The sequence below is a fragment of the Lissotriton helveticus genome, chromosome 9, assembly GCF_964261635.1.
Source record: "Lissotriton helveticus chromosome 9, aLisHel1.1, whole genome shotgun sequence".
NCBI lineage: Eukaryota > Metazoa > Chordata > Amphibia > Caudata > Salamandridae > Lissotriton > Lissotriton helveticus.
In genome coordinates this window covers 523,609,018-523,636,293 of record NC_136070.1, presented here as the reverse complement: position 1 = coordinate 523,636,293, position 27,276 = coordinate 523,609,018, and the positions used below count along the sequence as shown (strand labels likewise).

The following is a 27,276-nucleotide window of genomic DNA, read 5'->3' as shown; positions in this document are numbered from 1 at the left end:
GTCACTAGAGGCCACTCTTAAAACAAAAAGAATAAGTTACTTACTTTAAAGAAACTCTCTTTCTGGTGGATTCTCTATATAACCACAAATTCCTCGCTTTAGAATACCCCACAGGTTCCAAAGTGGGTCCAGAAACCTTTCTTCAGCAATGCTCCTGTGTGCCTTTAAGTGGTAAGTGAGTTTCAGGGTTGGCTCTGTACTGTGACGAGGTGGAGCCACATATAGGCCATCCCTGCATGAGGATGTCAGTTTCTTATTTTTCAATTTCTGGGGTGGAGCTTATATATGCCCATTCGAGGTGGTACAGCACAAATGCAGAGCCACATAGTGTAGCTGAGAAGCAAGCAGGAGCACAGCTGGAGAAAGTTTCTGGGTCCAGTTTGGAACTTGGAAGGAGGTTTCATAGCGGATTAATCTATAGCTAGAGGTATCCATCAAAAACAAACTATTTTGTCTTACGTCTGGCTTGGGGCTGGACCAGGTACCCTTCAGGCTGGCACACTCAATTGCTCCTAAACTTCTTCCTAACCATTCCTTAAGTTGCCAAGCTGTAGGGGTTATCGTCCCAGACATCAGGGTACAGAGAACAGTGGAAGGCCTTCTAAACACCTCTTTTCAGATAGGGCTACTGTACAGACGCCAGTTCCAGCTGGTCTGCTGGTTAGTCTGTAAAGATACCTTTCTTGTCCTTTAGGTCTAGTGAGCCATAGGAGGCCAGCTGGTATGGACCCCTTAAAAGCACTTCCAGTTTTTGGATAAAAATGGAAAGGGAGGTCAGACCTCTGCCTTTTGCCTAAGACAGTGACAGACAGTACATTTTTCCTCTTTGGAACTTCCTAAGTCCTGTTGTGTTTGGAGGTACTAGTGGTGGGAGGCTTCAATGACAGTGGTAGCTACCCAATGATTAATCTTCATCTTCTCCAAAGAGTCAACATGATCAAACTAGCCTTATACAGCATTTTTTCTCAGCCTGCTGCAGAGCAATCTACAAAAACCATGATTGGTGGCTGTTCTAAATATTAGCACCCCTCGCTCTAGCCAAACCCATTTACCAGTTTCTGGGCTCAAGAGACCCTCTGTAGAAACAGCACCCAACGTAGATGGGAAACAGGCCTCCAACAAAAGCAAGCTTCACATCTTGTTCAGTATTAATAAGGTACTTTTGATAGTGCTACCCTGTGCCTTCCCCATCCAAGACGACAGTGCAGTAATTAACCTCCTTCCTGAAAGAGATCAGTCGGCAGCAAACTAGTTCTCCATACTATCATTAGAAAACTATGCAGATAAAACCAAACTGTACAGACATCAAGATTTCCAAACATTAATATAAACGTGGAATCAAAGCCACTTTACATGTGCTACTAATTGTTATTTAGAGAGCTGTGAAAATCGGCTATCAGCTGCGCAACAGGTCTTAGTTGTGTTGCATATATTTCCAGTGATTTTGGCATTTACAGTAACATCTTTATTAAATAAATATATCAAGAAAGTAAACTTGGACAATCCAACTTTAGGCTAATATACAATTATCTGGCCCTGGGAACCCGTTTCCATAACTACTTGTAAGGAAATGCCTCTTTTTGCATGATCACAGCCAAACCTTTGGACTGGTGCTGCTGGTTGTTCGACTCCACGCCTCAGTGCTCTAACCTTTAAAAAGCATATGTTTAATTGGTTTACGCCCAATGGACATAAGTTATCTTATGTACAAGTCCCTGGTACAAGGTGTACCCAGGGCCTGCAAGTTAAGTGTCCCTCGTGGACTGAAATAATGATTGTGCCACCACAAGTGTGATGCATCAAAGCAAGACTTCCAGACCGTCATTGCAGACTGGTAGAGCGTTTTTTAAACTGTAAACTTGCGTTTGTCATTCCAACCCATGGCAAAGCCCAAACCTTCCTTTTTAATATTTATAAAGCACCCCAAAGGTAGACCTAACAAGCTCTACAGGCAGGATGCATAAAATAAAAAAAGGACATGCGTTTTGAAAACTCTACATGTACTGACAGTAAAAACTCTGCATTGTGATTCTTAATGTAGTAAGGCTAGTAGCCCCATTTGCAAGTATTGAGTTACACACGGACAACTCAGTAGCACTAACTTCCAAATGGGATTAAATCTGATACATCAAGGAATTTAAATAATGATTGCATTAAACCCAACTTGTTACCCAAGTCAAATTTAATGTAACTAGTTTATAAATAGCAACCATAGAAAGTTGCCACTTTGTTGCCCAAGTTATCCAGTGTCCGATTTCTGTTGCAAACAGCTATTGTTCTCGAGACGCCCTCCTGGGAATGAGCATGGGGATGAACAAGGATCTGTTGAAGGAAGAAACGTTACCTCGTCCTGGCAGGATAGCCAGAGTGAGTGTGAAGTCAGGCGAGCCTCAAAGAGAAAGTAGTCTTTGAAGAGCTGTTAGTCCCACTAGGAAAGGGCTGCTCTGTTTAGGCAGGCAGGCCAGCAACGTGGGAAGGGAAACCCCTCTGTGAAACATTTCTTTTTTCAAAAGGGAGTGTGGCCCCCCCCAGGTAAGCCACACCTATGGTTAAGGCTAGGGAGCTCCACTCACCAACAGAGGGTCTTGCCTAGTTGGGACAGGGAAGAATAGTGCACCCTGGGAGAGCTCAAGGCCACACTTCACAGGAAGTAGTCAACAGGAAGTAGTCATCAGGTAGGAGGGAATTGTAGTTGCTCATTGGCTAGTTAGTCACCCCATATGCTTGTAGCAGACATAAAAATGGCATCCCTGTAACCCAGACCTCAGATCACAACTATCTTGGATAGATCAGCTGCTTCCTGGAATCAGTAAAGAGACTGGACTGAACCCGAGGACTGTGCCTGCGGTGCCACATTCATGGAAAAGGTGGTTGACCACGCTACAGCCACAGGGACATAAAAGCTGAAAAGGCTGCATCCCTGTGAACCAGCGTCACCAACTCTGACTGTTGCTGGACGGCGAGGTGCAGCCTGGGAGACAAAGTCCTGACCCTCGTGAGATGCCCCCGAGTTTGCTGGATCCGTGAAGGACGTCCGGGTGCCCACTTGTCAACCTGCAAGGAAGTTAATGCCAGTTAATAGTCTAACCGAGACCAGTGGCAACTGGACCTGCATTGGACTTCGCCCGGACTTCGGAGATCAACCCCTGCAGCCAAAGTCAAACTACCCCCCCCCCCCCCCCCAAGCCCGAGGACCAAGGCGTGGCCACAGGAACGGCTACCACACCAGCCCAGCATTTAGCATCCTGTATCCCTTGCATCAGTACCATTCTCAGTGAATGGCTCCCTATCAGAGTTGGCACCCTCAAAAGTGCCCATGTAGCCATTTTCAACTAGCTTGTTGTGGCTAAGCCTAAACCACTCGTGTGGCTGATTACAGAGTCAGATTTTTATTGTGTTTTCTCCTTATTCACTGTTTTGGTACTTCTTAATGCTTTACACTACACTGTTAATAAAGCCTAACTGCTTTGTGACACACCTACCCGAGACTGAGCTAAGGTTTTACAAACGAACCCAACTAGATCCGACACAGAATAGTGACACTATTACCAGGCGATAACGCTCAACCACACTATATAATAATCCACATTCTCACACTACTTCTAATTCATTTTTTATTTAAAAGTCTGTTCAAATTGTGAATTAGCCCAAAACTTACATTTTTGCAACTTCTTTGACAACTTCCCGGCAGGTCATGTCTTTCATCTGATGGAGGAAAACACATCAATAATTTGCCCTTCATACTTTTGTTAACATTCAAACATTTCAATTTCATAAGACCGTTAAGTGCATTTGCGGATTCCCAAAATATTTTCTTCATCACTGTGCAATGATTAACATTATAAAACCCAACTTAATTTACAAGTTGATTTTCAGTAGAACTAGTTACTCATTTCCATCTACAGTAACATTCAGAAAACTGAAAAGTAAATTGTTTCTGAATTATAACTAGCTAATCAATTTTTGAAGCAGGATGCTCACATTTTATGTTTAGTACAGTATTTAGTGAGGTGAAACCCTCACCCTTAGCCCCTGAAAACAGCCTCTCCATCAACCTGTTCATTAGTAAGTGGATAAATAATATTAAAAAAAATACGTATGTAAGATGAGAGGCGGCAGCCATTCTAATCTTTTCAGTCTTGACCAAGGCACACTCTTTGTAAAAAAAAAAAAAAAAAACATTTATATATAATATGGAGGGCAGCTATCCTACTAACTACATTTGTTTTGTTTTTGTCTTCGCTTGCCTTTCTCTACTATCTTTACATAGCAATAAGGCAGACTATATAACTGAAGGCCATATCACACTGAAATGGTAGTAATGTGTAGAATTCAACTCAAGAAATGTGCCCAAATTTTAACATGATCGCCTTACAGGCTAAATGACAGAAACAGCAGTGAGTGTAGCGTGCAACTATGTTATAATTTAGGAGAGCTTTCACATTTGCCTTAAACTGTAGATAACCCATTGGTCAGCAGAGAATATGTCCCCTCACAAGGGTATTGCCTCATACAGATTTTCTGGGGATGGGATACAGGAGTAACAGCACAGGTGTCCCTGAAACACTATGCAACAGAGTTTAAGATAACAATGATTGTTGGCCTTGGGTTGACTGCAAGAAAGTACCCTTCTGAATCCAGATGTAAAGCCAAAGGTAACCAGGAGAAGAAAAACAAAAATCACTCATGCACCACTATTGGCATTGGCATACCAGGAGCATGAAACACTATTAAAAAATGCTGTCCTATTACAAATCATTAGGATGTCCTATTTTGATCCATTTCTTGCAAAAACAACATTTCCCACTGTATTCTGTAACAGCCAAATAGTCAATCTTACATTTATGCAACTTCAGCTCGCAGAAATGCTAAAACTTGTGTACAAGACCGAAATGTCAAAGGGCAATCTTTGGTCTGCAAGGTAGCATTTGTACAGTCCCTTCAAACAAGGCCCTCTAATTTTAGGATAAGAGTTATTCATCATAAAAATGAAGGGAAGAAAAGTGTTCTGTAGAAGATTAGAATTAGAAGCTATAAATGCACTTTATTGTATAGGTGCCTATGTTCTTTATCCTATACATTTTTTGGTCCTCGCTTTATTGTCCAGATGAACTAAAATCCAAGACATGGTTAATGACAATGAAAAAGGGAAATGCAGAGTTACTAAGTTGATCCATGCTCTTTTAACTGATGTAACCTGTAACGCAACGATTCTAAATGTAAAGCGCTCTGATACCCTTTTGGGTCAAGTTCACGCTAATTAAAACTTTATAAATAAAATAAAATGCCGTTGCAAAGGCTTGACACATCACCGATCAGATATTCATTCTCAAAGCACGTGAATGTCATGATGTCATGATCAACTAGAAATAAAGAGGTACACCAGTAGTTTGCCTCTTCATATTTTGCTTTACAGGCTACGCCTTAGATATGTGGAAACTGGAGGTGTACTTGGTCTCAGATGTGTGCATGGGGGTTTGTTCAAAGGTGGAGGTAAAAGGCACCGTTTGTATGGGAGTATAATATATAGGTGTATAAATCCATCCTACATACATAGTCCGAGATTGAAAAAAGGCATACTGTTCATCTACCGCTATGTATGTATGTATGCTCAACTTACTCCTCCACGCCACCCTCCCGGATTGACCGCCACAGTGCACTCTGGGCTTTGTGGTTCATCATTTTCCACGAACTGCTTCGGGTGAGCCGACTGCTTTAAGGGGGAGGAGACTCTCGTGCTGGAAGGTATTTCACGCAGGAAGTAGACTATTGGGGGAGGACATGCCACAGTGATTGGCCGCTGAGGAAGGCTGATCGAGCCGAAATGCATTCACCGCCACTGTTTACCTGTACATTAAACAAGCTGTTTGCCCTGAATTCCCTCTGGCCTATGAGTTCTTCTTTTTGAGGTACTTTTCCGTATATGTATGTGTGTGTATATGTATGTGTGTGTATATATATATATATATATATATATATATATATATATATATATATATATATATATATATATATATATATATATATATATATAACCTACTGGCGATAACCAGTAGGTATATATAGTTAGGATTTTTTCTCTATGGGATTTCTGAAAATTCTATGTCTAATAACTTTGGCGTTTGTGGACGGAATTGGCTGAAATTTTCAGGAAAATTGCACATTTTGTTTCTGAGCAGCCCCTGAAAATCTGGGGGGGTTTCGTCAAGGGGGGGCCGAGAAAAAAGGGGGGTCCCAAAACACGTTTTTCCCATTCATTTTTCCATAGGGCGGTTGGACTCACTTTTAGCTCGAACGGCTGAATGGATTTACATGAAACTTGGCAAAATTGTAGATATGGTTTGCCCGACGTGCCTTTGCTATGTCTCAATATATGTGCTCCAGTGGATTTTGAGAAATTAACGTTTAAAAAAATATATATATCTGTGACAGCGCTCCGGTTAGCGCCCCGGTTAGCGCCCCGGTTAGCGCCCCGGTACGCGTACCGGACGCGTCACGGAACTTCGCGAAGCGAAGCTGATTGGCTCTCCGGTGTCGGTCAACATCCTAAACAGCCGGGGCGGCCGCTATCTTGTCTCTCGGTAGGATCGAGAGACAAGATGTGGTGAAAAACGAAGGGGGAAATGAAGGAAAGGGGGCAAGGTAGACCCCTCCTGACCCCCTAGGATTGATGAGGGGGATATTAAAGTGCCCCGCGGGGCAAAAAATAAAAAATAATTTTTTTCTCGATTTTTCGCCGTAGAGGCGCGTCCCGGTACGCGAACCGGGCAGCTCACCGGGCAGCTAACCGGGCAGCTAACCGGGCAGCTCACCGGGCAGCTCACCAGGCAGCTCACCAGGCAGCGTAACAGGCAGCGTAACAGGCAGCGTAACAGGCAGCGTAACAGGCAGCGTAACAGGCAGCGTAACAGGCAGCGTAACAGGCAGCGTAACAGGCAGCGTAACAGGCAGCGTAACAGGCAGCGTAACAGGCAGCGTAACAGGCAGCGTAACAGGAGTCTGAGGAGAAGCTGATTGGCTGTCAACATTGTAAACAGTCCGGAGCGGCCGCCATCTTGTCTCTCGGTAGGTTCGCATGGGCGTAAAAATCGGTTCCGCTCGCGGATTTTGAGGATTTTCGGCAAATTCGCAATCCGCGAACTCTCGCGAACTTGCCGAAAATTCGTAAAATCCGTGCGAAGCGGATTTTTTGCTTGGTCGCACTTGCCAACTAGAATACTATACAATTTCGCGGGAGTAAACACTTGCGAACACGTAGTTGCGGCGGGCAGCGACAATCTCGCAATTGCAAGATTGCAAAATTTGCAATTTCCCACAAGAAATCCACCAGCAGGCAGCATAAATCTTGAAAATTATGATTTTTATCAGAATAACTCCTCAGGTTGACATTTGCCTGCACTTATTCTTTGCAAGGAGTCCATTTTGGGGGGGGGGGGGGGGGGGGGGGGGGGGGAGGAAGTGCCCCACAGTCTCCAACTTCCTGTTCCTGTCCAGCAGGCTCCTCCCAGTGCTTTCTTCATGTGCTGGTCACTTTGATTTGGATTTTGACCTGAAGGATTACTTTTTGTGGATGCTGCTGGATATTTGGATTTTTGCAAAACTGAAAGCACTCAGCAGGTGCAAAAGTTCAATCTTATCATTAGTAACCATTCCCTGTGGTGCTTCCTGAGGGGTCCCTTCAGAGTTCATTTGCCTACTTGCAACTATTCTATGACCCTGCTCTGACCCTCACAGCAGGCTCAGAGAATAGCTACAAGTATACAACAAAGGTCCTGTTAAAAAAATTACACTGCAACAGAAAGCAATTACAGACAAAACTGAAAGCACTCAGCAGGTGCAAAAGTTCAATCTTATCATTAGTAACCATTCCCTGTAGTGCTTCCCGAGGGGCCCCTTCAGAGTTCAGTTGCCTACTTGCAACTATAGGCCACAAAGGTCCTGTGAAAAAAAATGGACTGCAACAGAAAGCAAATTACAGATAAGGAAGCAGGTGCCAGCCAGACTGGAAGTTTAAATTCAGTGACACATTAATCAACCCCAAATTAATTCATGTCAGTTGAAGCAGGGCAGGTGTGCTTGCTTTTTTTCACCCCCATAATATACAGTGATAAACCAACCAGAGGGTGGCAGTGATGTACCAGAGGGTGGCATGGGTGTACCAGAGGGTGGCAGTGGTGAAACAGAGGGTGCTGTGAACCTGTGATGATGAACCAGACGTAGAAACAACATAGTCGCGGCCGTTGCGAGCCGACAAGTAAGTTCGCAATTGCGAACTGGTACAAAACCCTCGCGAACTGACAGAAACCCTAGCGAACACAAAAAGAAATAAAAAAATCCGCAAATTCACGAGAGTTCGCGGATTTTGCTGATTGCGAATCCGTAAATACGCAATTTCGCGGATTGCCAATTTGCAAAATCCGCCCATGCTTACACCTGACCCCCTAGGATTGATGAGGGGGATATTAAAGTCCCCCACGGGGCAAAAAAATAAATAAAAAATGTTGGCGATTTTTCGCGGTAGAGGCGCTTCCCGGTACGCGAACCGGGCAGCTAACCGGCAGCGTAACGGGAGTCCGCCATCTTGTGTTTTTGGAGCGTCCGGTTCGCGTACCGGGTAGCGTCCCGGTAAGCGTAACAAGGGGAAAACCAAGAGAAACAGTAAAAAAAAAAAATAAATAAGGGAATAGATTTCCAGCAAACTTGGCAAAATTGTAGGGACTGTTTGTTTGATGTGCCTTTGCAAGGCCTCAAGATATGTGCACGTGTGGATTTTGTCTAATTAAGGTTAAAAAATATATATATATATCTGTAAGCGTGCTCCGGCGCGCTTACGTTACGGGTTTTGTTTGCGCTGCAGAGCCGATACGTCACGGTTATGCGACGCGTCATGAGGCGTCTCACGTGGCTACGCGATACGTCACGTAATAAAGAATATATTTTACAGCTATAGATATTAGCTTTTAAAAAACCAATGAAATTCACTGAAAAAACCATAGGTTATAGACCATATATAGTTAGGAATTTGCATTTACAAAACCTTGAAAATTCACTGAAAAAACCATAGGTTAGAGACCATATATAGTTAGCTGGACATTTTATTGACATAAAACCAATGAAATTCCATATATAGTTAGTTGCACTACCTATATATCGCGCACCCGCAATCCACTGCTGATGATGTCACATATTACATCATTCATGACATGGTCAGTGACATCACCGATGACATCACTGATGACATCATGACACACCAATACCAGTTACTACATACGCACTCACTGATTCCTACGTCTACACACACATTCACTCATTCACCCATACAATCACTCATACATACAGTCACTCATTATTACAACACTATCATATGCACTCATACACCTATGCAGACACTCACACACTGCCACTCATCCATGGAGTTACTCACACACCTAGTCAGTCCTGTAAAGAATAAATCACACTTCGATTTCCTCATCTATACAGTTAAACACAGAACACCATACTTTCTCACACATATACTAACACATACTTACTCTCTTATACAATCACTGATACAAGTACACATTGATATGCACAGAGTCACACACCTCCCAGCCAGACACACACACACTCAGTCTTCCATACATCCACTCATTCTTCAATATGTAAAACATATTTAAACTTTACAAAAACACACAGACACTAGATGATGTCATCAGTGATGTCATCAGTGATGTCATTTGAGATACTATATATGGTCTATAACCTATGTTTTTTTCAGTGAATATATATATATATATATATATATATATATATATATATATATATATATATATATGCACTGGAGGGGCGTGGCTAGCAGCCGATGCCAGCAGACGCAGCCTAACGAGGCTCCCGTCCCTAGCCCCAATAAATCCTTATTTTATCCCTTAAACAGCGCGGACTCCCCGTGGAAACTGGGTCGAATCCGCACCAGACATCGGAGCCTGCCCGGGAAGCGCGCCGGGCGTAAACATCGCCCACAACCAGTGCTGCTGCCCCCGCCGGTCCCGGACGGGACGAAAACCTAAAATGGCGGCGTAGAACTCCGAGAACCGCCGGACTGCGCCCTGGGCGACCTGGCACCCAGAAACCAGTTACTGCCGACTGTGCAAGGTGAGAGCGGTCCTAGAGTGGCTGCTGGAGAACGGAGGTCGGGGCGGAACCAGCGGCGGACTGGGAGAACCCAGCGGCGGCGCTGTGGAGGAGGGTGCGTTCCGTGCCCCTGAGGGGCTCCAAAATTGAGGTCCCGGCTTCTGGGCCTGAGCGGCTCTGGCGGCGGCGCTGCGGCGCCCGATCCTGCGCTGGCGAGTGAAGACCAAGGGGCGGGAAGCGAGGACACCGCCAAGCCCAGAGCGCAAGCGGGGCACCTCCACGAGCGATCAGAGGCGCCTGAGCGGACTCGGCCCAGAGAAGCAGGAGGTTGAGTGAGAGGTGGCTCGACACCGGTGAGGCGGGGAATGAGCCCAGACTGAGGACCCAGCAGCCCCACTTTGCAGAGCCTGGATGGGGGCCCAGCGGGCTCCAATACTGAATTGAGTCACCGGGCAGGGCGCCCAATCCCGGGGGTCGTGGCCCCCCCCCCCACACCCAGCTGCCCCGCTTCGTTGCCCACCACCCGGGAGGAACCTGTCGGAGTAGGCGACACCCGGCGACGACCTGACGGGGCATTCAGCGTGGCGCTGACCAGCAGGACGACCCGACCACAGCGGGGTGAGCTCATGAGTGAGGACTTCGGAGCAGTGGGAAGATTGGGACCCGGCAGGGAGCTGTGACACACACTGACAGCTGCGAAGAGGCGACTGCCTGGCGACCGTGAACCCAGCCGGCGGGTGGCTTGCTTGCTGGGTGGCAGTGGAGGCTGGCGACCCACTTCTAGAACGACGTCCAGGCCCGCCACTGGGAGACCTGCACCGGCGGCAGTGAGGATCCCTTACACGCGGACACCCTGCGCGGCAGCGGAGGCCTCGGCGGCCCGCTGTAGTGGGGGGAGGCGAGGAGACGACGCCAGTGAGCGGCACGGCGGCTCGAACTGGCCTGTGGCGGGGAGCGGATAACGGCAAGCCGGCTTCGGGTGGGCGCCCCTGGCCTCACGGACCGCGGACTACAACTGTCTGGTCGGCGACAGCTCTGCAACGACGAAGCGACCGACCAACCGGCTGAGTGGCCTGTCCGTCTCGACCGCCTCCACGGTTGCCCGGCGGTTGGCCCGGAGGAGGCATGGGGAAACCGAAAGGACCAAAAGGTGACGCAGGAACGGCCACAGAGGCCCCGGACGCCATGCCGCATACCCAGTCGGACTTGCTAACGATGCAGGACAGAATCCTGGAAGCTATAGCGGCCACGAGGACCGCCTTGCAACAAGACATTGCTCAGGTGTCGACGGGCCTGGGACTCCTGCGGGCAGACCATGGGAAACTGGCCGACAGGGTCAAAGACACAGAAATAATCCTGAAGGAAGTGGTGCCGGGACAGAAAGCCTTGCAAGGAAAACTTACGGACGCCCTGGAGCGTATCCAGACGCTAGAAAGGAGAGCGGAAGATGCAGAAAACCGAATCCGGCGGAACAATGTACGACTGGTGGGCCTTCCGGAGAAAAGCGAGGGGACGGACATGCTGGGTTATATGGACAACTGGCTACGGACAGTGGTGGCGCCGGAGGGCCTCTCCCCCTTCTTCACGCTGGAGAGAGCTCATCGAGTGCCTGCCCGACCCCCCAAACCGGGGCTCCCCCCCGAGACCGGTGGTGATCAAAGTCCTCCACTACAGGGATAGGGACTGGCTTCTGCAACGAGCAAGGGAAGCGGGCCCGTTCCAAGTTGACAATAGCGCAGTCACGTTGTTTCCGGACCGCGCCTTTGAAACCCAAAAGCAACGAGCTTCATTCCTCTCCATTAAAAAGGAACTGCGGACGGAGGGACTGCAATATTCACTGTTATTCCCGGCGAGACTCCGAATTTCGGTAGATGGGAAGGCACTGTTCTTCAATTCATCAGCGGATGCCTGGGACTGGTGGGACTCCTACAAGGCTGGAACGGATGGGGCCCACCGAAGGGCGGCCGCGGAGAAATTCCAACGGGGCTCGGTCAGGAGATCAAGACGAATTCGGAAGAGGGGCCAACATCAGAAGCGACTGACGGAATCGCAGACGACGGTGGAAAGGAAGGCAGCACTGCAAGCGGTGAAAGAGGTCTCGGGAGCGGAGATACCACAGCAGGAGGGGGACTCGAAATCGATCTCGGAGGACAAGCAGACAGGGTCGGAAACTGAACTGTCGGAGGTGGACAGCGTGAAAGGCCCGACGGTAACGCCGCAAACGGCGGAGGAGGTCTTCGGCAGCTGAGTTGTGAACTGGGGGATGTGGGGGCTGGCAGCGTCGACCTGGAGGGAATGGCGAACCTGGCCGATGGAGCAGGCTGACGCGAGACTGATCAATCGTGAGTTTGGATGTACATAGAGGGGTGAATGGGAAAAGGGACGCTAATTTTGCTACGGTAGCTAGTACACGCACCCAGAGGCCCCTAAGGCCACCGCAGTACACACTGCGGACTAGAAAGTTTTGAGAGCACCTTGCTCAATTGTTTGGACGGGGGTAAACTCTTCTGCAGTTAGGTCCTGTTCTAGGGGGGGTGGATGTCTAGAGATGTTGGGGTTACTCAGGACAGGGAGGGGGGTAGGGGTAGGGGAAGGGGAGCGGAGCTGGGGGGGGATGTAGGGCGAAGGGGGTGGGGAACGAACCAGTTGGGGAAGGGGGACGGGGGGGCCATTACTGGTGTCTGGCCACTGTGGAACAGGGCTCTTAGCCTTCAATGCCAAGACTATGGATAGTGTGGGATCGTTAAAATGTGTATCATGGAACGTGCGGGGTCTGAACTCAATGACTAAAAGGCACAAAGTTCACTCTTACCTAGTCCGCAGAGGGGTTCACATCGCCTTCCTACAAGAAACACATCTGACCAAACAGGAGGGGGTAGCGCTCCAAAGGAGGTGGCGGGGTCACCTGTTTTACACCACATATTCGGCGTTTGCCAGGGGGGTGCTGCTATGGATTCGGGCTGGGATCCCCTTCCAAGTCACTAGGAATACTGTGGACCCGGAGGGTCGTTTTGTAGCAGTTGAGGGTTTACTCAGGGGCCGTGCTATAGCGCTATGCAGCGTGTATGCGCCCAACACTGAACAGGCGCCTTACTTCACTAAACTCTCCATGCGCTTAGCAACCTACTTCGCAGGTCCAATATTGCTGGGGGGGGACTTTAATTCTATAGCGGACACTACATTGGATAGGTCACACCCACCGCTCCATGCTTCCCCGGTGCACAGGCTAGCGAAACATAGGATGCATTGGCAAGGGCAGTGGGATCTCACTGACGTATGGCGCGCACAACACCCGGCAGAGCGGGACTATTCCTTCTATTCCAGCATGCACGACCTACATGTCCGCATTGACGCATTCCTATGCTCTCATCAGGTTCTCCCGGCAGTTGCTCACACAGAATACCTCACACGTACAATATCAGATCACAATCCCCTGCTGCTCACCCTGGCCTGGATGAACGGGTCTACACCGATTCCAACATGGCGGCTCCGGCCGGACACGTTGGATGACCCGCCCTTTAGAACGGACTTGGAACTCAGAATCACCCAATATTTTACTGAGAACGAGGGGACCACCTCCTCCAGGGCCGCTGAATGGAACGCATTCAAGGTGGTGGTAAGGGGGCACTGTATAGGGAAATTTGCGGGGACAAGACGGACGCTAGTAGAGGACGTGGACAGGGCGGAACGGACGCTGCGAGATGCCGAGCGATTGCGGCCCGGCCACCCCGAATTGCAGGGTAGGGTTAGTACGGCGAGGGAGGCAGTGGCGGTTGAAGTGGAGCGCCTACGCTGCTTCGATTATAAAGCTTATGTGACCAGGACACTCGCTGAGGGGGACAAGACTGGGACACTCCTAGCCTGGCTGGCCAACCCTCACAGAGGATCCACCCCAATACTGTCCCTGGCGGGAGCGAACGGGGAAACCTATCACACGCAACCGGACATAGTGCGGTGCTTCCAAGATTACTACGGCACCTTATACAGGCAGGGGTTGGAGAACCGACCCGAGGCGACGGAAGCCCTGTTGGCGGAGACCCAATTGCCCCAGTTAGACCCGGAAGACGCTAAGGCTCTCCGATTGGCCTCGAGGAAATTAGAGGGGCCATCAAGAAGATGGCGCGAAATAAAACACCGGGGATGGATGGTCTCCCTATTGAGTTTTATGTGAAATATATGGAGCTACTGGCCCCGAGACTCAGAACGGTGTATAATGAAGCCAGGGAGAAAGGTGAGCTGCCCCAATCGATGCGCGAGGCGATCATGATCCCATTGCTTAAACCGCGCAGAGATAGCGCGAACCCGGCGTCATACCGACCGTTGTCGATGCGGACGACGGACTACAAAATTTTGAGCACGATTCTGGCCGGGAGATGGATGGCTCATATGACAGGTTTGATTCATAGGGACCAGTCGGGCTTTATCCCAACCAGGAACACGGCCCACAACATTCGGCGGCTGCTCAGGCTACTAGCGGACCCCCCACAAACGGCATTAGCCCCAGTGGTGTTGTCAGTTGACATTGAAAAGGCCTTCGATAGCCTGGAATGGGACTATCTATATGCGGTGATGCGGAGATTCGGTCTCGGGGATGGTTATATAAAATGGACCACAGTGCTCTATGCACGGGCGGGTGCGAGGGTGAGAGTGGGAGCTTTGATATCGGACCGCTACGATGTGAACCGGGGGACGAGGCAGGGTTGCGCGCTCTCTCCACTGTTGTTTGCACTGGCCATGGAACCATTTGCAATGCTGGCCAGACGGGGTGAGGCGTACATCGGACTGGAAGTGCGAGGGACCTACCACCATATATCATTATATGCGGACGACCTTTTGCTGTTCTTGGATAACGCTGATGAGGCGGTTAGAGGTGCAGAGGATCTACTACAGAGATTCGGGGCGCTCTCAGGCTTAAAGGTGAATTGGGAGAAGACATGCTTATTCCCGCTCCGGAAAGGGGAGACATGCCCGACGACCAACAAAAGAGTGCGCTGGGAACCTGATTGCCTGCACTATCTTGGGACCTACATATACCACGATCCCGCCAACTTGTTGGATGGGAACATCGGGCGATGTATCCGAGGATTGAAGGGTAATATGGCTTTCTGGGCTACCCTCCCCCTGTCTATGACGGGGCGCGTGTCCCTCCTCAAAATGGTCGCCCTACCGCGACTATTATACTTTTTTAGGACCTTGCCGGTATGGATACCAGGAGAAGTGTTCAGGCGCCTGAAGTCCAGCATAATAGCTTTTCTATGCGGAGGCGGCAGGCGGCGCATAGCACTGACGACTCATGCGCCCCAAGGATCAGGGAGGGTTAGCGGTCCCAGACTTTGAACTCTATTATCTGGCGGCGCAGCTTCAATTCTTTAAGCAGGAAGTGGCGAGAGTGTACCGGGGGCCGGAACACGAGAGAGATGCGGGCACCCCCCGCCATGTGCTGGCTTATATAGCCCTCCAGCAGAAATTATTACTGAGTGGACTGACCCAGGAGGAAAAGACGCTGAGGTTATGTTGGAATCGCATGCAAAAGCGTGCAGGCCCTGGTCACCCGTATGCCCCAGAGATACCGTTGGGGATGTTGACGGCACTTCCACATGGGGGGGACTGGTCGAACCTCCAACTGTGGGAAGAGGCGGGTCTTCAGATGGTGGGGGACTTATACTCAGACGGGGTGCTGGTGGAGTTCCGTACTCTGCAGGAACGCTATGATCTTCCACGGGGTGACTACTTGGTGCATGCAGCGGTGGTGCGGGCGCTTCGGGCACATTGGGGAGAGGGACTGATGGAACCTGAGACGTCATTGGCATGCCAATATATGATGATGTCTGCAGGAATGAGGAAAGCGGTTACATGTCTTTACTCCAGAATGCATACAGAAAACATACCACCACTAACGCGTCTCAAAACACAATGGGAAGAGGACTTGCAGAGGGAAATCCCAGACACAACATGGTCCCAACTGCTTCAGCGAGCAAGGAAAAGCACCAGAAACGCCCGTTTCCAATTAATACACCTCTATATCCTTCACAGGGCCTACCTCACTCCGAATAAGATAGCGAGATATTTTGGCGCAGTTGATGCAGCATGCCCCAGATGCACGCTAGTTGGCGCTGACTTGCAACACATGCTTAGGAACTGCCCGCGCATCCAGGAGTACTGGGAGGGGATTGGGGACGCCCTAAATGAGGTCACGGATAGAGCACTGCACTATGATAGCGCGGTCGTCCTCCTACATTGGTTCCCACACACGCGCAAAACTAAGCTGTCGAGTAAATTTATTGACATGGGCCTTATGATCGCAAAGAGGGAGCTCACTAGGGGTTGGAAATCAAAGACAGCTCCAACACACCAAAAGTGGCTGAACGAATTTCTGAAATGGGCAGCGGCAGAAAGCACACTCAGATACCAATTGGCCCGGCGGACGGCAAATGAAAAGGCTCAGGAAGCGGCGCTAGCATGGGAAACCCTAGTCCAGGCGCTCAGGGATAGTATGGAGTTGAGTGATGAGGAGGAGGGAGTAGCACTACAGGAGGCCCCGAGGGAGGAGGTATCAGGCCCTGCACTGACACCTGACACAAGCACCTAGCCCGAGATTCCACACTGGACAAGTAGGCTTAGACACCAGGGGAACGGGGAGGAAGGGGAGGGGGGGAAGGGAGAAAAGTTGAACTGTTTATTTGGATGGAGAGAGATTATACACCACTACAGAGTGGGGGGGCATGATAGGCGTTGACAAACTAAAAGCGGAGAATACTGTAAGACTGAGCTATTTCTATATGAACCAACTGCACCATGCTACATGATTGACCGCCACCCAACCTCCGGGATGTGGGTCCAAAGGCTGTGTATACAAACGATATTCGGACAGTGACTGCAGTTGTGCTGGGGTTCATAATGGTTTGTATACTGTATAATTGCCATTATCTCTGCAATAAAAATGGTTTTACAAAAAAAAAAATATATATATGCACTGAAAAAACCATAGGTTTCACACCAGTTATAGTTAGGTGGAAATTTTACTCGCATAAAACCATTGAAATTCCCACGTTATAGTTAGTTGGACTCACTATAACTTGCGCGTGCAATGCACTGCTGATGACGTCATATATTACATCACTCATGACATGGTCAGTGACATCACTCATGACATCACTGATGACATCTCAAATTACATCACTGATGACCTCACTGATGACAACATCCTTGTGACAAAGTGGCAGACCTCCTATCAGCATAAAATAACCTTTGACACACACATTCAAAAATAGAAACTAACATTTTCTTAAAAAAGGAGAAACCAATACCAATTACAACAACTTATTAGGTAATTCCAACATCTACATACACATCCACTCATTTACCAACAGTTCTATATAGTCACTCATGCATGTACTTACTCATCATATGTACTCATACACCTATACATCCTGTTACACACTAATACTCATCCATATAGTTACTCACACACAAATTCACACATGCAAATAAACTATCAAAAAAACATTTACTTGATTATACTGCTATATACACACCACTACACATACTTCTACAGAAACGGAAACATATTTACTCTTAAACAATCAATTATAAAAACACATACTCAATAACCCACCCATACACACAATCATCCACCCATACAGTCTTGCACACATGCTGTCTTCAAAATACATACAAATAGTGAGTCACTCATTCATGCATCTGTGCTCTAAGTAATATCCCCCACCGAACCATACAGACACTGATACTCAAAAAAACAACTAATAACCCATATACACACTCATGTAGCTACTCACCAACCCATGCAGCCACTTATACACAAAGTGAGACACAGATACAGATATTTAAATATTTAAACATTACTCGCTAATATATGTATTCACTAAGATACATTTAATAAGTCAGTTAACCAATCAATTTTACACAAAAAAAACATCCATTTAGACATTTATTTACCCATTTATTCTTCCATCAACCTTTAGATATACATATATAAAAAATATTTATTTTTCAGAAAGATACACATTCACTGGATGGTGTCCTCAGTGATGTCATTTGAGATGTCATCAGTGATGTCATGAGTGATGTCACTGACCATGTCATGAGTGATGTAATATGTGACATCATCAGCAGTGCATTGCACGCGCAAGTGTTAGTGAGTCCAACTAACTATAACGTGGGAATTTCAATGGTTTTATGCGAGTAAAATTTCCACCTAACTATAACTGGTGTGAAACCTATGGTTTTTTCAGTGAATCTTTGCTGTAGGCGTTAATAAATCCTGTCGCCTTACCCGGAGTTCGCCATCCGAAGGGACTGTTGAGCTTGAATATATATATATATATAACATTTCTATGGCAAAATGAAACCCCTCATTTTGTTCCTTTTCAAATTAAATGTATTAAGTGTTACCACTTTATTCCAATCAAGATGACTTCAGGTGTGCCATACTTTTGTCATAAGTAAGACTGTTAGCGTTCTAGTTGTTCTTTAGAACACTCTGGGACATTCTGTCATTGGGCTATAGTTGGGCTACATCTGGCTGATATTTGGGCTACATTTGGGCTCTTTTGTCTCTGGTGGCCATCTTGGGAGACTGCATATCAGAATTTTTTTAAGGAAATATAAGAGGATTTGAGAAGTCACTCAAAATGTGCCCTAATTTTTCTTTCTTCAGCACTAATCATAATTTCTATGGCAAAATGAACCCCCTCATTTTGTTCCTTTGCAAATTAAATGTTTTAAGTGTTAACACTTTATTCCAATCAAGATGACTTCAGGTGTGCCATACTTTAGTCATAAGTAAGACTGTTAGCGCTCTAGTTGTTCTTTAGAACACTCTGGGACATTCTGCCATTGGGCTATAGTTGGGCTACATCTGGCTGATATTTGGGCTACATTTGGTTTTTTTTGTCTCTGGTGGCCATCTTTGGGCTACATTGGGCTACATTTGGGCTCTAACATATATATAGCCCAATGTAGCCCAATATATATTTTTTCAAAGTTAATTTTTGTAAAAACCACTGGAGCATATATCTTGAGACATAGCAAAGGCACATCGGGGTACCAGTCCCTACAATTTTGCCAAGTTTGGTGGAAATCCATTCAGCCGTTCGGGCTAAAAGTGAGTCCAACCGCCCTATGGAAATTAACATGGGGAAAACACGTTTTGGGACCCCCCTTTTATCTCGGCCCCCGCTTGACGGATCCCCCCGAACATTTCAGGGAAGGAGCGGAGCGCAGCGAGGCAAAGTTAAGGAAAATTACAGGCAGATCCCTCATTCGGCGCCAAAGTTATTCCCAATAGAATGTTGCGGATTTCCTATGGAAAACGATCCTAACTATAACTACCTACTGGGTACCGCCGGAAGGTAGATATATATATATATATATATATAATCTAAAATCATACGACAGACAGACAGCCAGATAGACAGATTAGAAATATAGATGCAAGCTTATGCTCCATTGCAGCATATTGCAGTGGCAGTGCTTTCAGATGATCATGGCGCATACAACAATGCCGTTTTTTCTCTTTCTTTTATTTTGAATACACATAATGACCAGGTGAACCTCAGATCTGAGCAATCTCAGAAATTCATCTGCAAGCCAAGGATAAAGAGGGGTGCAGACTGCCAGGGGTGAAACCTTGCATATGGAGGATCCAACAGACACATTTGTATTGCACCTGTTTGATTCAGAGATCAACCTTAAATGTGGGTTTTCAAGTAGATTAAAGAATACAAGAGTGGTGTTATTGATATGTGCACCATACATACCAGCAAATGGTCACATAGGTAATGACTCAAAAACATATACAGAATTCCCACCATTTTACCTGGAGTTTTTCAATCTCTGTCTTTGCCGCTTGCCGTGCTTTGCCAACTGAACAGCCCCAATAGCCCTTAAAGAAATTAAGAAAGGCAAAAGCATTTCACACAGTGCTTCTAAACAATTAAAGGTTATCACTTTAAAAAAAAGGGCTACAACATAGCAGTATTTAAATGTGTGCACTTCCAATCAATACTTTCCCTGAAAAACAAACATCTACTGCTATCAAAAGGGGACTGGTACTGACTCAATACTGAAAACTAATCCTCCTCTTATTCCTCACTTGTGCTCCTTAGGTCATTTGTGGCTTCTGCAGAAAACGTTAGAGAAGGGTCAATACTTAACAACTTCTTCCAAATCATTCAAACAATATGGATTGAAATGTATAATGCAACATTGAATTCACTTAAAATGAATTTAATGTTTACAAGTAATATATTAAAATATTTCCCTCTAAGCAATGGTCTACAAACATTTAATCACACCCCTCCAATCCTGTGTATTAAATAAGATGTATCCGGGCACCCCCCCCCCCCCAAGCTCTAAACATATTTAAGCTTTCTGCCCAAGTATTTGTATCACAGTCTTCTTGCCTTAGTGTTGGTGCCTTCCTGACCTAGTGAGTTTTGACTGTCACCTGCCATAGTACATTGTCAGCGTCTCTGATTTGCAAAGCGTGTTAGTCTCTTGCTGTCTATGTTCATGCCTTTGTTGTCCTGTCCTGCAATGAAAGACTGCTCACCTGCCTGTGACCTACCACTCTAACTTGGTGGCACCCTAGAAAGTATTGTAGTTCCTCCAGGATACAAGGATCATTACAAACAAGGGCACAGGGTGTGCTGCTCAAACCATAGCCACACCAATGCAGAGAACTTTAATCACAATATCTTTCGAAGGTCATCAGAACTCACATCCTTCTACCCTGAACTGTCGTCTTACAATGTGGGTCTTACCACAACTGCAGACTAGTCTAAGCGGAGGATGCTTTCCCATTTCTGGGCCAGCACTTCGATAGGCCATCATGCGATCCTAAAAAAAACATTCACACATTCTGCAGAGTTTTCGAAGAATCGGGCATAGCCACCACTTTTTCTACTGATTTACTGCAGTATTTTCACATTATATATTTGCTTCCTGCCAAGTCGTCTGCAGGTAGTTACAGTTAGGACCACGTTTCCATAGGAAAAGCATTTTTTTTAACTTGCGTATATCTTTGGTGCCGTTTGACAAATCTTCACAAAATTTCACCCCAAAAAAGTGGGCTAGTGGTTCTTATTGCACATTGAAAGAATAAGTCAAGTGGGTGTACAAGAAAAATGGGGGGAGGGGAGAGCAAATAGGGGCTTTGCACATGTCCACAGTCCGAACCACTGGACCGAATTACACCAAATTTCGCAGAAAGCTAGCTTCTGGTCCACAGAATGTACTTTTCGTTATGTGGTGCAAATTTGCTCAGTAGTTTGAGAAATTAAAAGAAATCCAAATATGTTTATAAGGATTTACGACAACTTTGCGAATAATAATGAGCTCATGAAGGGAAATGCAGAGCTCTGATTGGCTGCAAACACTTCAACAATGAAGAACCTCTGCTAAAGAAGGCCTCCCTTGACCCGGAAGTCCTGAAAAACTTCCGTCCAATCTCGCTGCTTCCCGCCCCTGCGAAGATGCTTGAGGCACACCTGAATAAGCATCTCGCCGCTTTTGTGGAAAGCTCGGGTTGTCTTGACTCTTCCCAGCATGGATTCAGGAGGGAACATAGCACCGAGTCGGCCCTCACTGTCGTGCTCGATAACATCCGCACGACAGTGGATAGAGGCCAGACCACCCTCCTGGTCCTGTTAGACCTAACTGCGGCCTTTGATACCCTCTCTCCCTCAGTTCTTTCATCTCGTCTGAGGGATGTGGGGGTGAAGGGCGCAGCTCTAGATCTCCTGACTTCCTTCCTTATTGGGAGGGAACACAGAGTCAAGATGGGTGAGTTTCTATCTCCATCCCGGCCTGTGCTATGTGGGGTCCCACAAGGGTCGGCTCTTAGCCCGACCCTATTTAACATCTATGTGACCCCACTGGCCAGATTAATAAGAACTTTCGGGATGGAGGTAGTTTCCTATGCTGACGACACCCAAATACTCGTCTCTCTCTCCCATTCAGATGTGCAGACCTTCTCCAAATTTAGATCATGTATGGAGGCGGTTGGTCACTGGATGATTCAGAACTCTCTCAAACTGAATGGGGAGAAGACTGAGGTGATGGTGTTTGGTGGGAACGAAAACATCTGGTCTTCTAGCTGGTGGCCTGACTCGCTTGGAGTGTGTCCCTCCCCCACTACATCTGCAAAAAATCTTGGGGTGATGGTAGATCCTGCCCTGGATATGGGCAGACAGGTGAGTAGGACCATTTCCACCTGTTGGGGCCTTATCCATACCCTGCGAAGGATCAGGAAATATCTTTCTGTGCAGTCCAGAAAGCAAATAGCTGTCGCGCTCATTGGCTCTCGCCTGGACTACTGCAATGCGCTGTATGCGGGGCTAAACAAGACCCTCCTGCAGCGCTTGCAGGTAGTCCAGAATGCCGCGGACAGATTTGTTCTGGATGTTCCTAGACGTTCATCGGCCACCCTGGCCAGAAAAACGTTGCACTGGCTCCCTGTAGAGTACCGAGTACGTTTCAAGGTCTTGTGCATGACATACAGAGCCATTGCAAGAAACTGTGACTCTGGAGTGGGTTCTATTATCTCCCACTACATCCCTGGAAGGAATTTGCGTTCCTCCGGGAAATTGCTTCTGTCAGTCCCTCGTGTGCGAAGAGCTAAATGGGGTGGCAGGGCTTTTTCCACTTTAGCTCCCAAATGGTGGAACGATCTTCCTTTGGACCTTAGGTCCCTACCCTCCCTGCAGACATTCCGCGGTGCCTTAAAGACCCGCCTCTTCCTGAAGGCCTATGTGTAATGATGATTGATTCAGACTTTTGATATTATTGTTAGGCGCCTTGATACCTGCGGGTTATTGTTCTGCGCAATATAAATTTTTATCAATCAAGTGTTGGCAGGTATCCTGGGACTCTGCTTCAGCAGAGTCTCAAAGCAAAATATGAAAAAAACAAAAGGGGGCAGCGCAGGAATACCCTGACCCTCAAACCTTGGTCTTGGGGTTCCAGAGGGACCCAGGCTGCGCAAAAAAAGCTTTTTTTAAATAAAACAAAAATATAGCTGTTAGAAATGGGATTTCTGGTTGGCTAAAGCTTGCGCCAAAACCAGGCAGAAACCACCACTCTAGTCAGGGCAAGGGAGTTACACGCCAACATAACCCCTGCTCACCCCTTTGGTAGCTTGGCACGAGCAGTCAGGCTTATCCCGGAGGAAATGTGTAAAGCGTTTGCGCAACACACACACAGCAGCCACACACTAGGCACACCACAAAAAGGAACTCCACACAAGGTTATATATATATAAAAATAGCCTTTGTATTACCATAAACACATTAGATCATAATCACACAGATACACTGTGCCAACTGGCTCTGGGCAGTATTTACAGGGGATTATATACACATGACAGGGCCACGTGGGCCACTGTCAGAATCAGCACTTAGTAGAAGTAGCACTTCTAGAACATAGAATAATTGTAGCACCAAATAACAATTGTAGAACACAACCAGTAACCACTGGTAAAAGGTAGGTACACACTACGCAATACTAATCACCATAGGCATAGATCACACAGGGACACTAACTCACTAGTATAAACTATACTAGGCAAAACAACCTCCTAAGCATGAAAACACATTTAGAGGAATCACAGGCATAAAGGCATGGCACATAACGCATAAATCACATTTGGCATTAGGTAATCACCATCACAAACACTGTATACCATCACCTTGCACCAGAGTCACATCAGGTGCTGACCCCAGGCTAACTGGCCTTCCAGGGGGCTCAAATGCCCAATATCCAGAATGTCTGGGCTCACTGCGCCGGCGGCAGGCGTAGAGTGCGCAAAAAGTCAGGCCCAAACGATGCAGCTGCCCACTACTTGCTGGGAAGTTGTAAGATCACCAAGATGTGCACAGCCTAAACGTTGCAGCTGCCCACTAATTGCTGAGCAGCTGTGGAACTGAGCATGGGCACCAGCGTGCCTTTTGGGTCCTCCTCTGGGGCTCTTTACAAAACGTGCCCCTCGTTGCAGCCGCCCGCTAACTGCGGTACAGCTGGGAAGTAACTAATTAGCAACAAAAGTGCCCCCAACCGTTGCAGCTGCCCCCGCTCTCGCAGGGCAGCTGAAGATAGCACAGGCACCACTGTGCCCTGTTAGTCCCCCACTAGGAACCTAGCAACACCTGCCAACGTTGGAGCGGCCCTCTGGCTGGTGGGGCCGCTCAAGGGTGGGCTCCCGTCCGCTTCCTGTTTTCGTCCAAGCACTTCCGGGTAACTGCGGGAAGCGCGGCGGCCCTCCGCATTTCACGGGCTTCTTCTGCCAGCAGCACGGGGTAGGCTCCCATTTTCCACTACACAGTCCCTGGCGGGGTGGGCACCCGCTAGGAGTGTTTACTAGGCACAAAGTCCCTGGCGGGGTGGGCACCCGCTAGGGATATTAACAAGGGGAATATGCGGGGTAGGCACCTGCTTGATCCAGGCACAAAGGCAGGTGGATCCCCACGCCGGGGACTCCCTCTGCAAGGCGATCGCAGCTCCATGTTGCAGTTAAAAATAGAAGGGCTGCCCAGGAAAGCAAAGCGCGACCCAGGAGGAAAAATAAAGCGCTCCCAGCACCAAAGTCCAGCGCTTCTCCTAGCAATAGAGATATAGCACTCCCCAGACACTTTAGAGGCAAAGTCCAGGGGAAGTCTTTCAGCTGGCGGGGTTTTGGGGCGAAGGCTGGTCCCAGGGGCCAGCTAACAGGGCCCTCCAGCAGGGAGGCAGTCCCCAGTGGCGGTTCCTCCTGGCGCCCAGCAGCAGCAGGCCCCCCTCAAGTCAGGAACAAGAGTGAACATTTTTTTGCATGTGGTCACAGCCCCTTTGTATACACATATTTCCTTTGTCTGGAGCTGTAGGGCAAGGGGAAAACCAGTGACTGGTTCTTGAGCACTTTGTTTTGCTCAGCCCCTCTCCCTATGCACAGGACAGGCTAGGGACATCAGACGCACCACAGGGGGCGGAGCCAGCATTGTGGAGGTAAGGCCCAGCCCTATTCAGGTCCCAGATAGTGGAGAAGTGTGGCTCACTGGTTAGAGGCGGCAGACCCGTAAGCAGAGAACGGCCCGGGACCAGGGTTCGATTCCCGACGCGGCAGGGTCGTGGACCAGGGTCAGCGGACTTGATAATTCTCGCCTCGGTGCCTACTCTAGTCAGAAACCACACTCGGCAACTCTGGGCATCAGCTTGCCTCATCTTCACAACGGCCCCCTCAGACCGCCGGGGATGCTTGGTCGCACCTTAGAGATACCCATCAGGGACCATCTCTCAGGGTGAGCCAGGACGGGTTCCCCAGCGGTCGAAGCGTGGAGATACTCCTCCGGGAGTCGATTCCTAGCGCTATATAAACCTGCAATAATAATAAGGTACAACTCCTCCCTGTCATCAACATGCAGATCTCCCCATTCACCAACGGGCAGACCCATCCCGACTCCTGGAGCCAGGTACACCAGTCAGCCCCAGCCAATCACAGCCAGACAGGCAATTCCCATTCACTGCACACAGACATGCCAACTTCTAGAAGTGGCACTTCTCCACTAGACACATTAAATCTACGCACACCGTCGCGCAGCCATTAATCTCACGAGTTTGCACATACCAAACTCGCCCCTGCACTCCTCTCACATCAGGAACTACCATGGAGACACATATCCCTCATGCATTCCTATGGGAGGGCAGGCCAATCTCACCACACGCACTCGGGCTGCGAACACACTTTACACTGGGACACATTGTTAAAGTGCGCAGAAGCCTAAAACAACTAACACCAGGTCACATTTAAAAGCAAAAACTTTAGGGGTGAACCTGCCAAAAGGGCCAAGTCCAACAACAGCCATGAAATTTGCAACAAAAATGTTCTAAAAAGGACGCACGGATGGGCCAGGTGCCAGGGACATTTAATAAAGAGGCTCCTTGAAAGCGGGACCACCATCCCGCAGGTTTTTTTTTTTTTTTTTTTAAATAATGGAGAGCCCCTGGTCCCACCTCCTGGGCTTCTCACGGCCAGCGGGATCACCATCTCCCGGGGCAATTAAAACAATAGCCGCGCCCCAGGGACCACTACCTCTCCGGGGCTTTTTTTCTTTTAAATAAGGAGAGGGGTTGCGTAGTCCCATAAATGGTCTTGGGGAGCGCCACCTTCCAGGGTCGGCTCTTGCTATGGCCCTGGGTGTCCACCCGCCGGGACATAGCTGTTTGCTTTTATTCAGCAGGAGCTTTGACAGCGCCTGTCCGCGATGCCAGACCTGCTCTTAGCGCCACACTGCCAACCACCAACGACTCTCTCCTTGCTTCTAGTGGCCCTCTCCAACGCGATTGGAACTCATGGCACAAAACCTGAGAAGGTAAAACATCAGGGGGACCAATCTGGGACTGAACCTTGCCCACTCGCCATCGCAGTCAGCTTGAACTTTTGACTCTGACCCAGTCCAACGCGACCGGATAGCCGCAGTTGGCGATTAATGCTTTTAGACAGCCTTTTTACACTTTAATATTTAAAAACTCATAACTTTGGTTCTAGGGATTGGATTTTTGTTTTGGTTTTGTTTTATTTATTACATTCAGCTCAATTTGTCTAACCTGGTGTGGGATACTATTTGTGTGGTATTTTCACTGTTTAACTGTTTGAAATATCAGACAAATACTTTACATATTGCCTCTAAGTTAAGCCCGATTGCTCTGTGCCAAGCTACCAGGGAGCTGAGCGCAGGTTAATTTGGGGTTTGTTTTTGCCTTACCCTGACAAGGATTGTGGTTGCTGCTTGACCAGGGCTCACATCCCAGTCAACCAGTGACCCACTTTCTTGCAGATCTATACAACAGACCTGCAAGATGGATAATTTCACATTGCAATAGCAACGCCCCAAAGACCATTAATCTGATTCATAGTAGGAAACACATCCACTATCAATACACAATCCAACTTTTCGGCCTCAAGTCTGCTCCACGCTCATTCTCAGAATGCATGGCAGTAGTACCAGCCCTCTAAGACAGCCTGGGCAACCAGCTGTTAAAAGCTTACAGTCAACAAAAAGTAAAGCATGATTTTGTGACAACTATAAACCTGCTAAGCAGTCTAGGTCTTCAGATTAGTGCAAAGACTGTTATTTGGGGCGACATTAGACATCTTAAAAAAAAAAAAAGTTT

At 47.8% G+C, this 27,276-nt stretch overlaps 1 protein-coding gene across 1 annotated transcript in view; it reads right to left on the bottom strand.

Annotated features, from left to right (window-relative positions):
* The window catches only part of PSMA3 (proteasome 20S subunit alpha 3), a 143,583-nt gene that overhangs the window by 65,928 nt on the left and 50,379 nt on the right, over positions 1 to 27,276 (bottom strand). Inside the window, exons 7-8 of the mRNA XM_078660373.1 lie at positions 19,949 to 20,014; positions 3,659 to 3,705 (exon numbers count right to left, since the gene is read on the bottom strand). Coding sequence (XP_078516499.1) covers positions 3,659 to 3,705; positions 19,949 to 20,014 — 113 coding nt within the window. The remainder of the gene's footprint in view (positions 1 to 3,658; positions 3,706 to 19,948; positions 20,015 to 27,276) is intronic.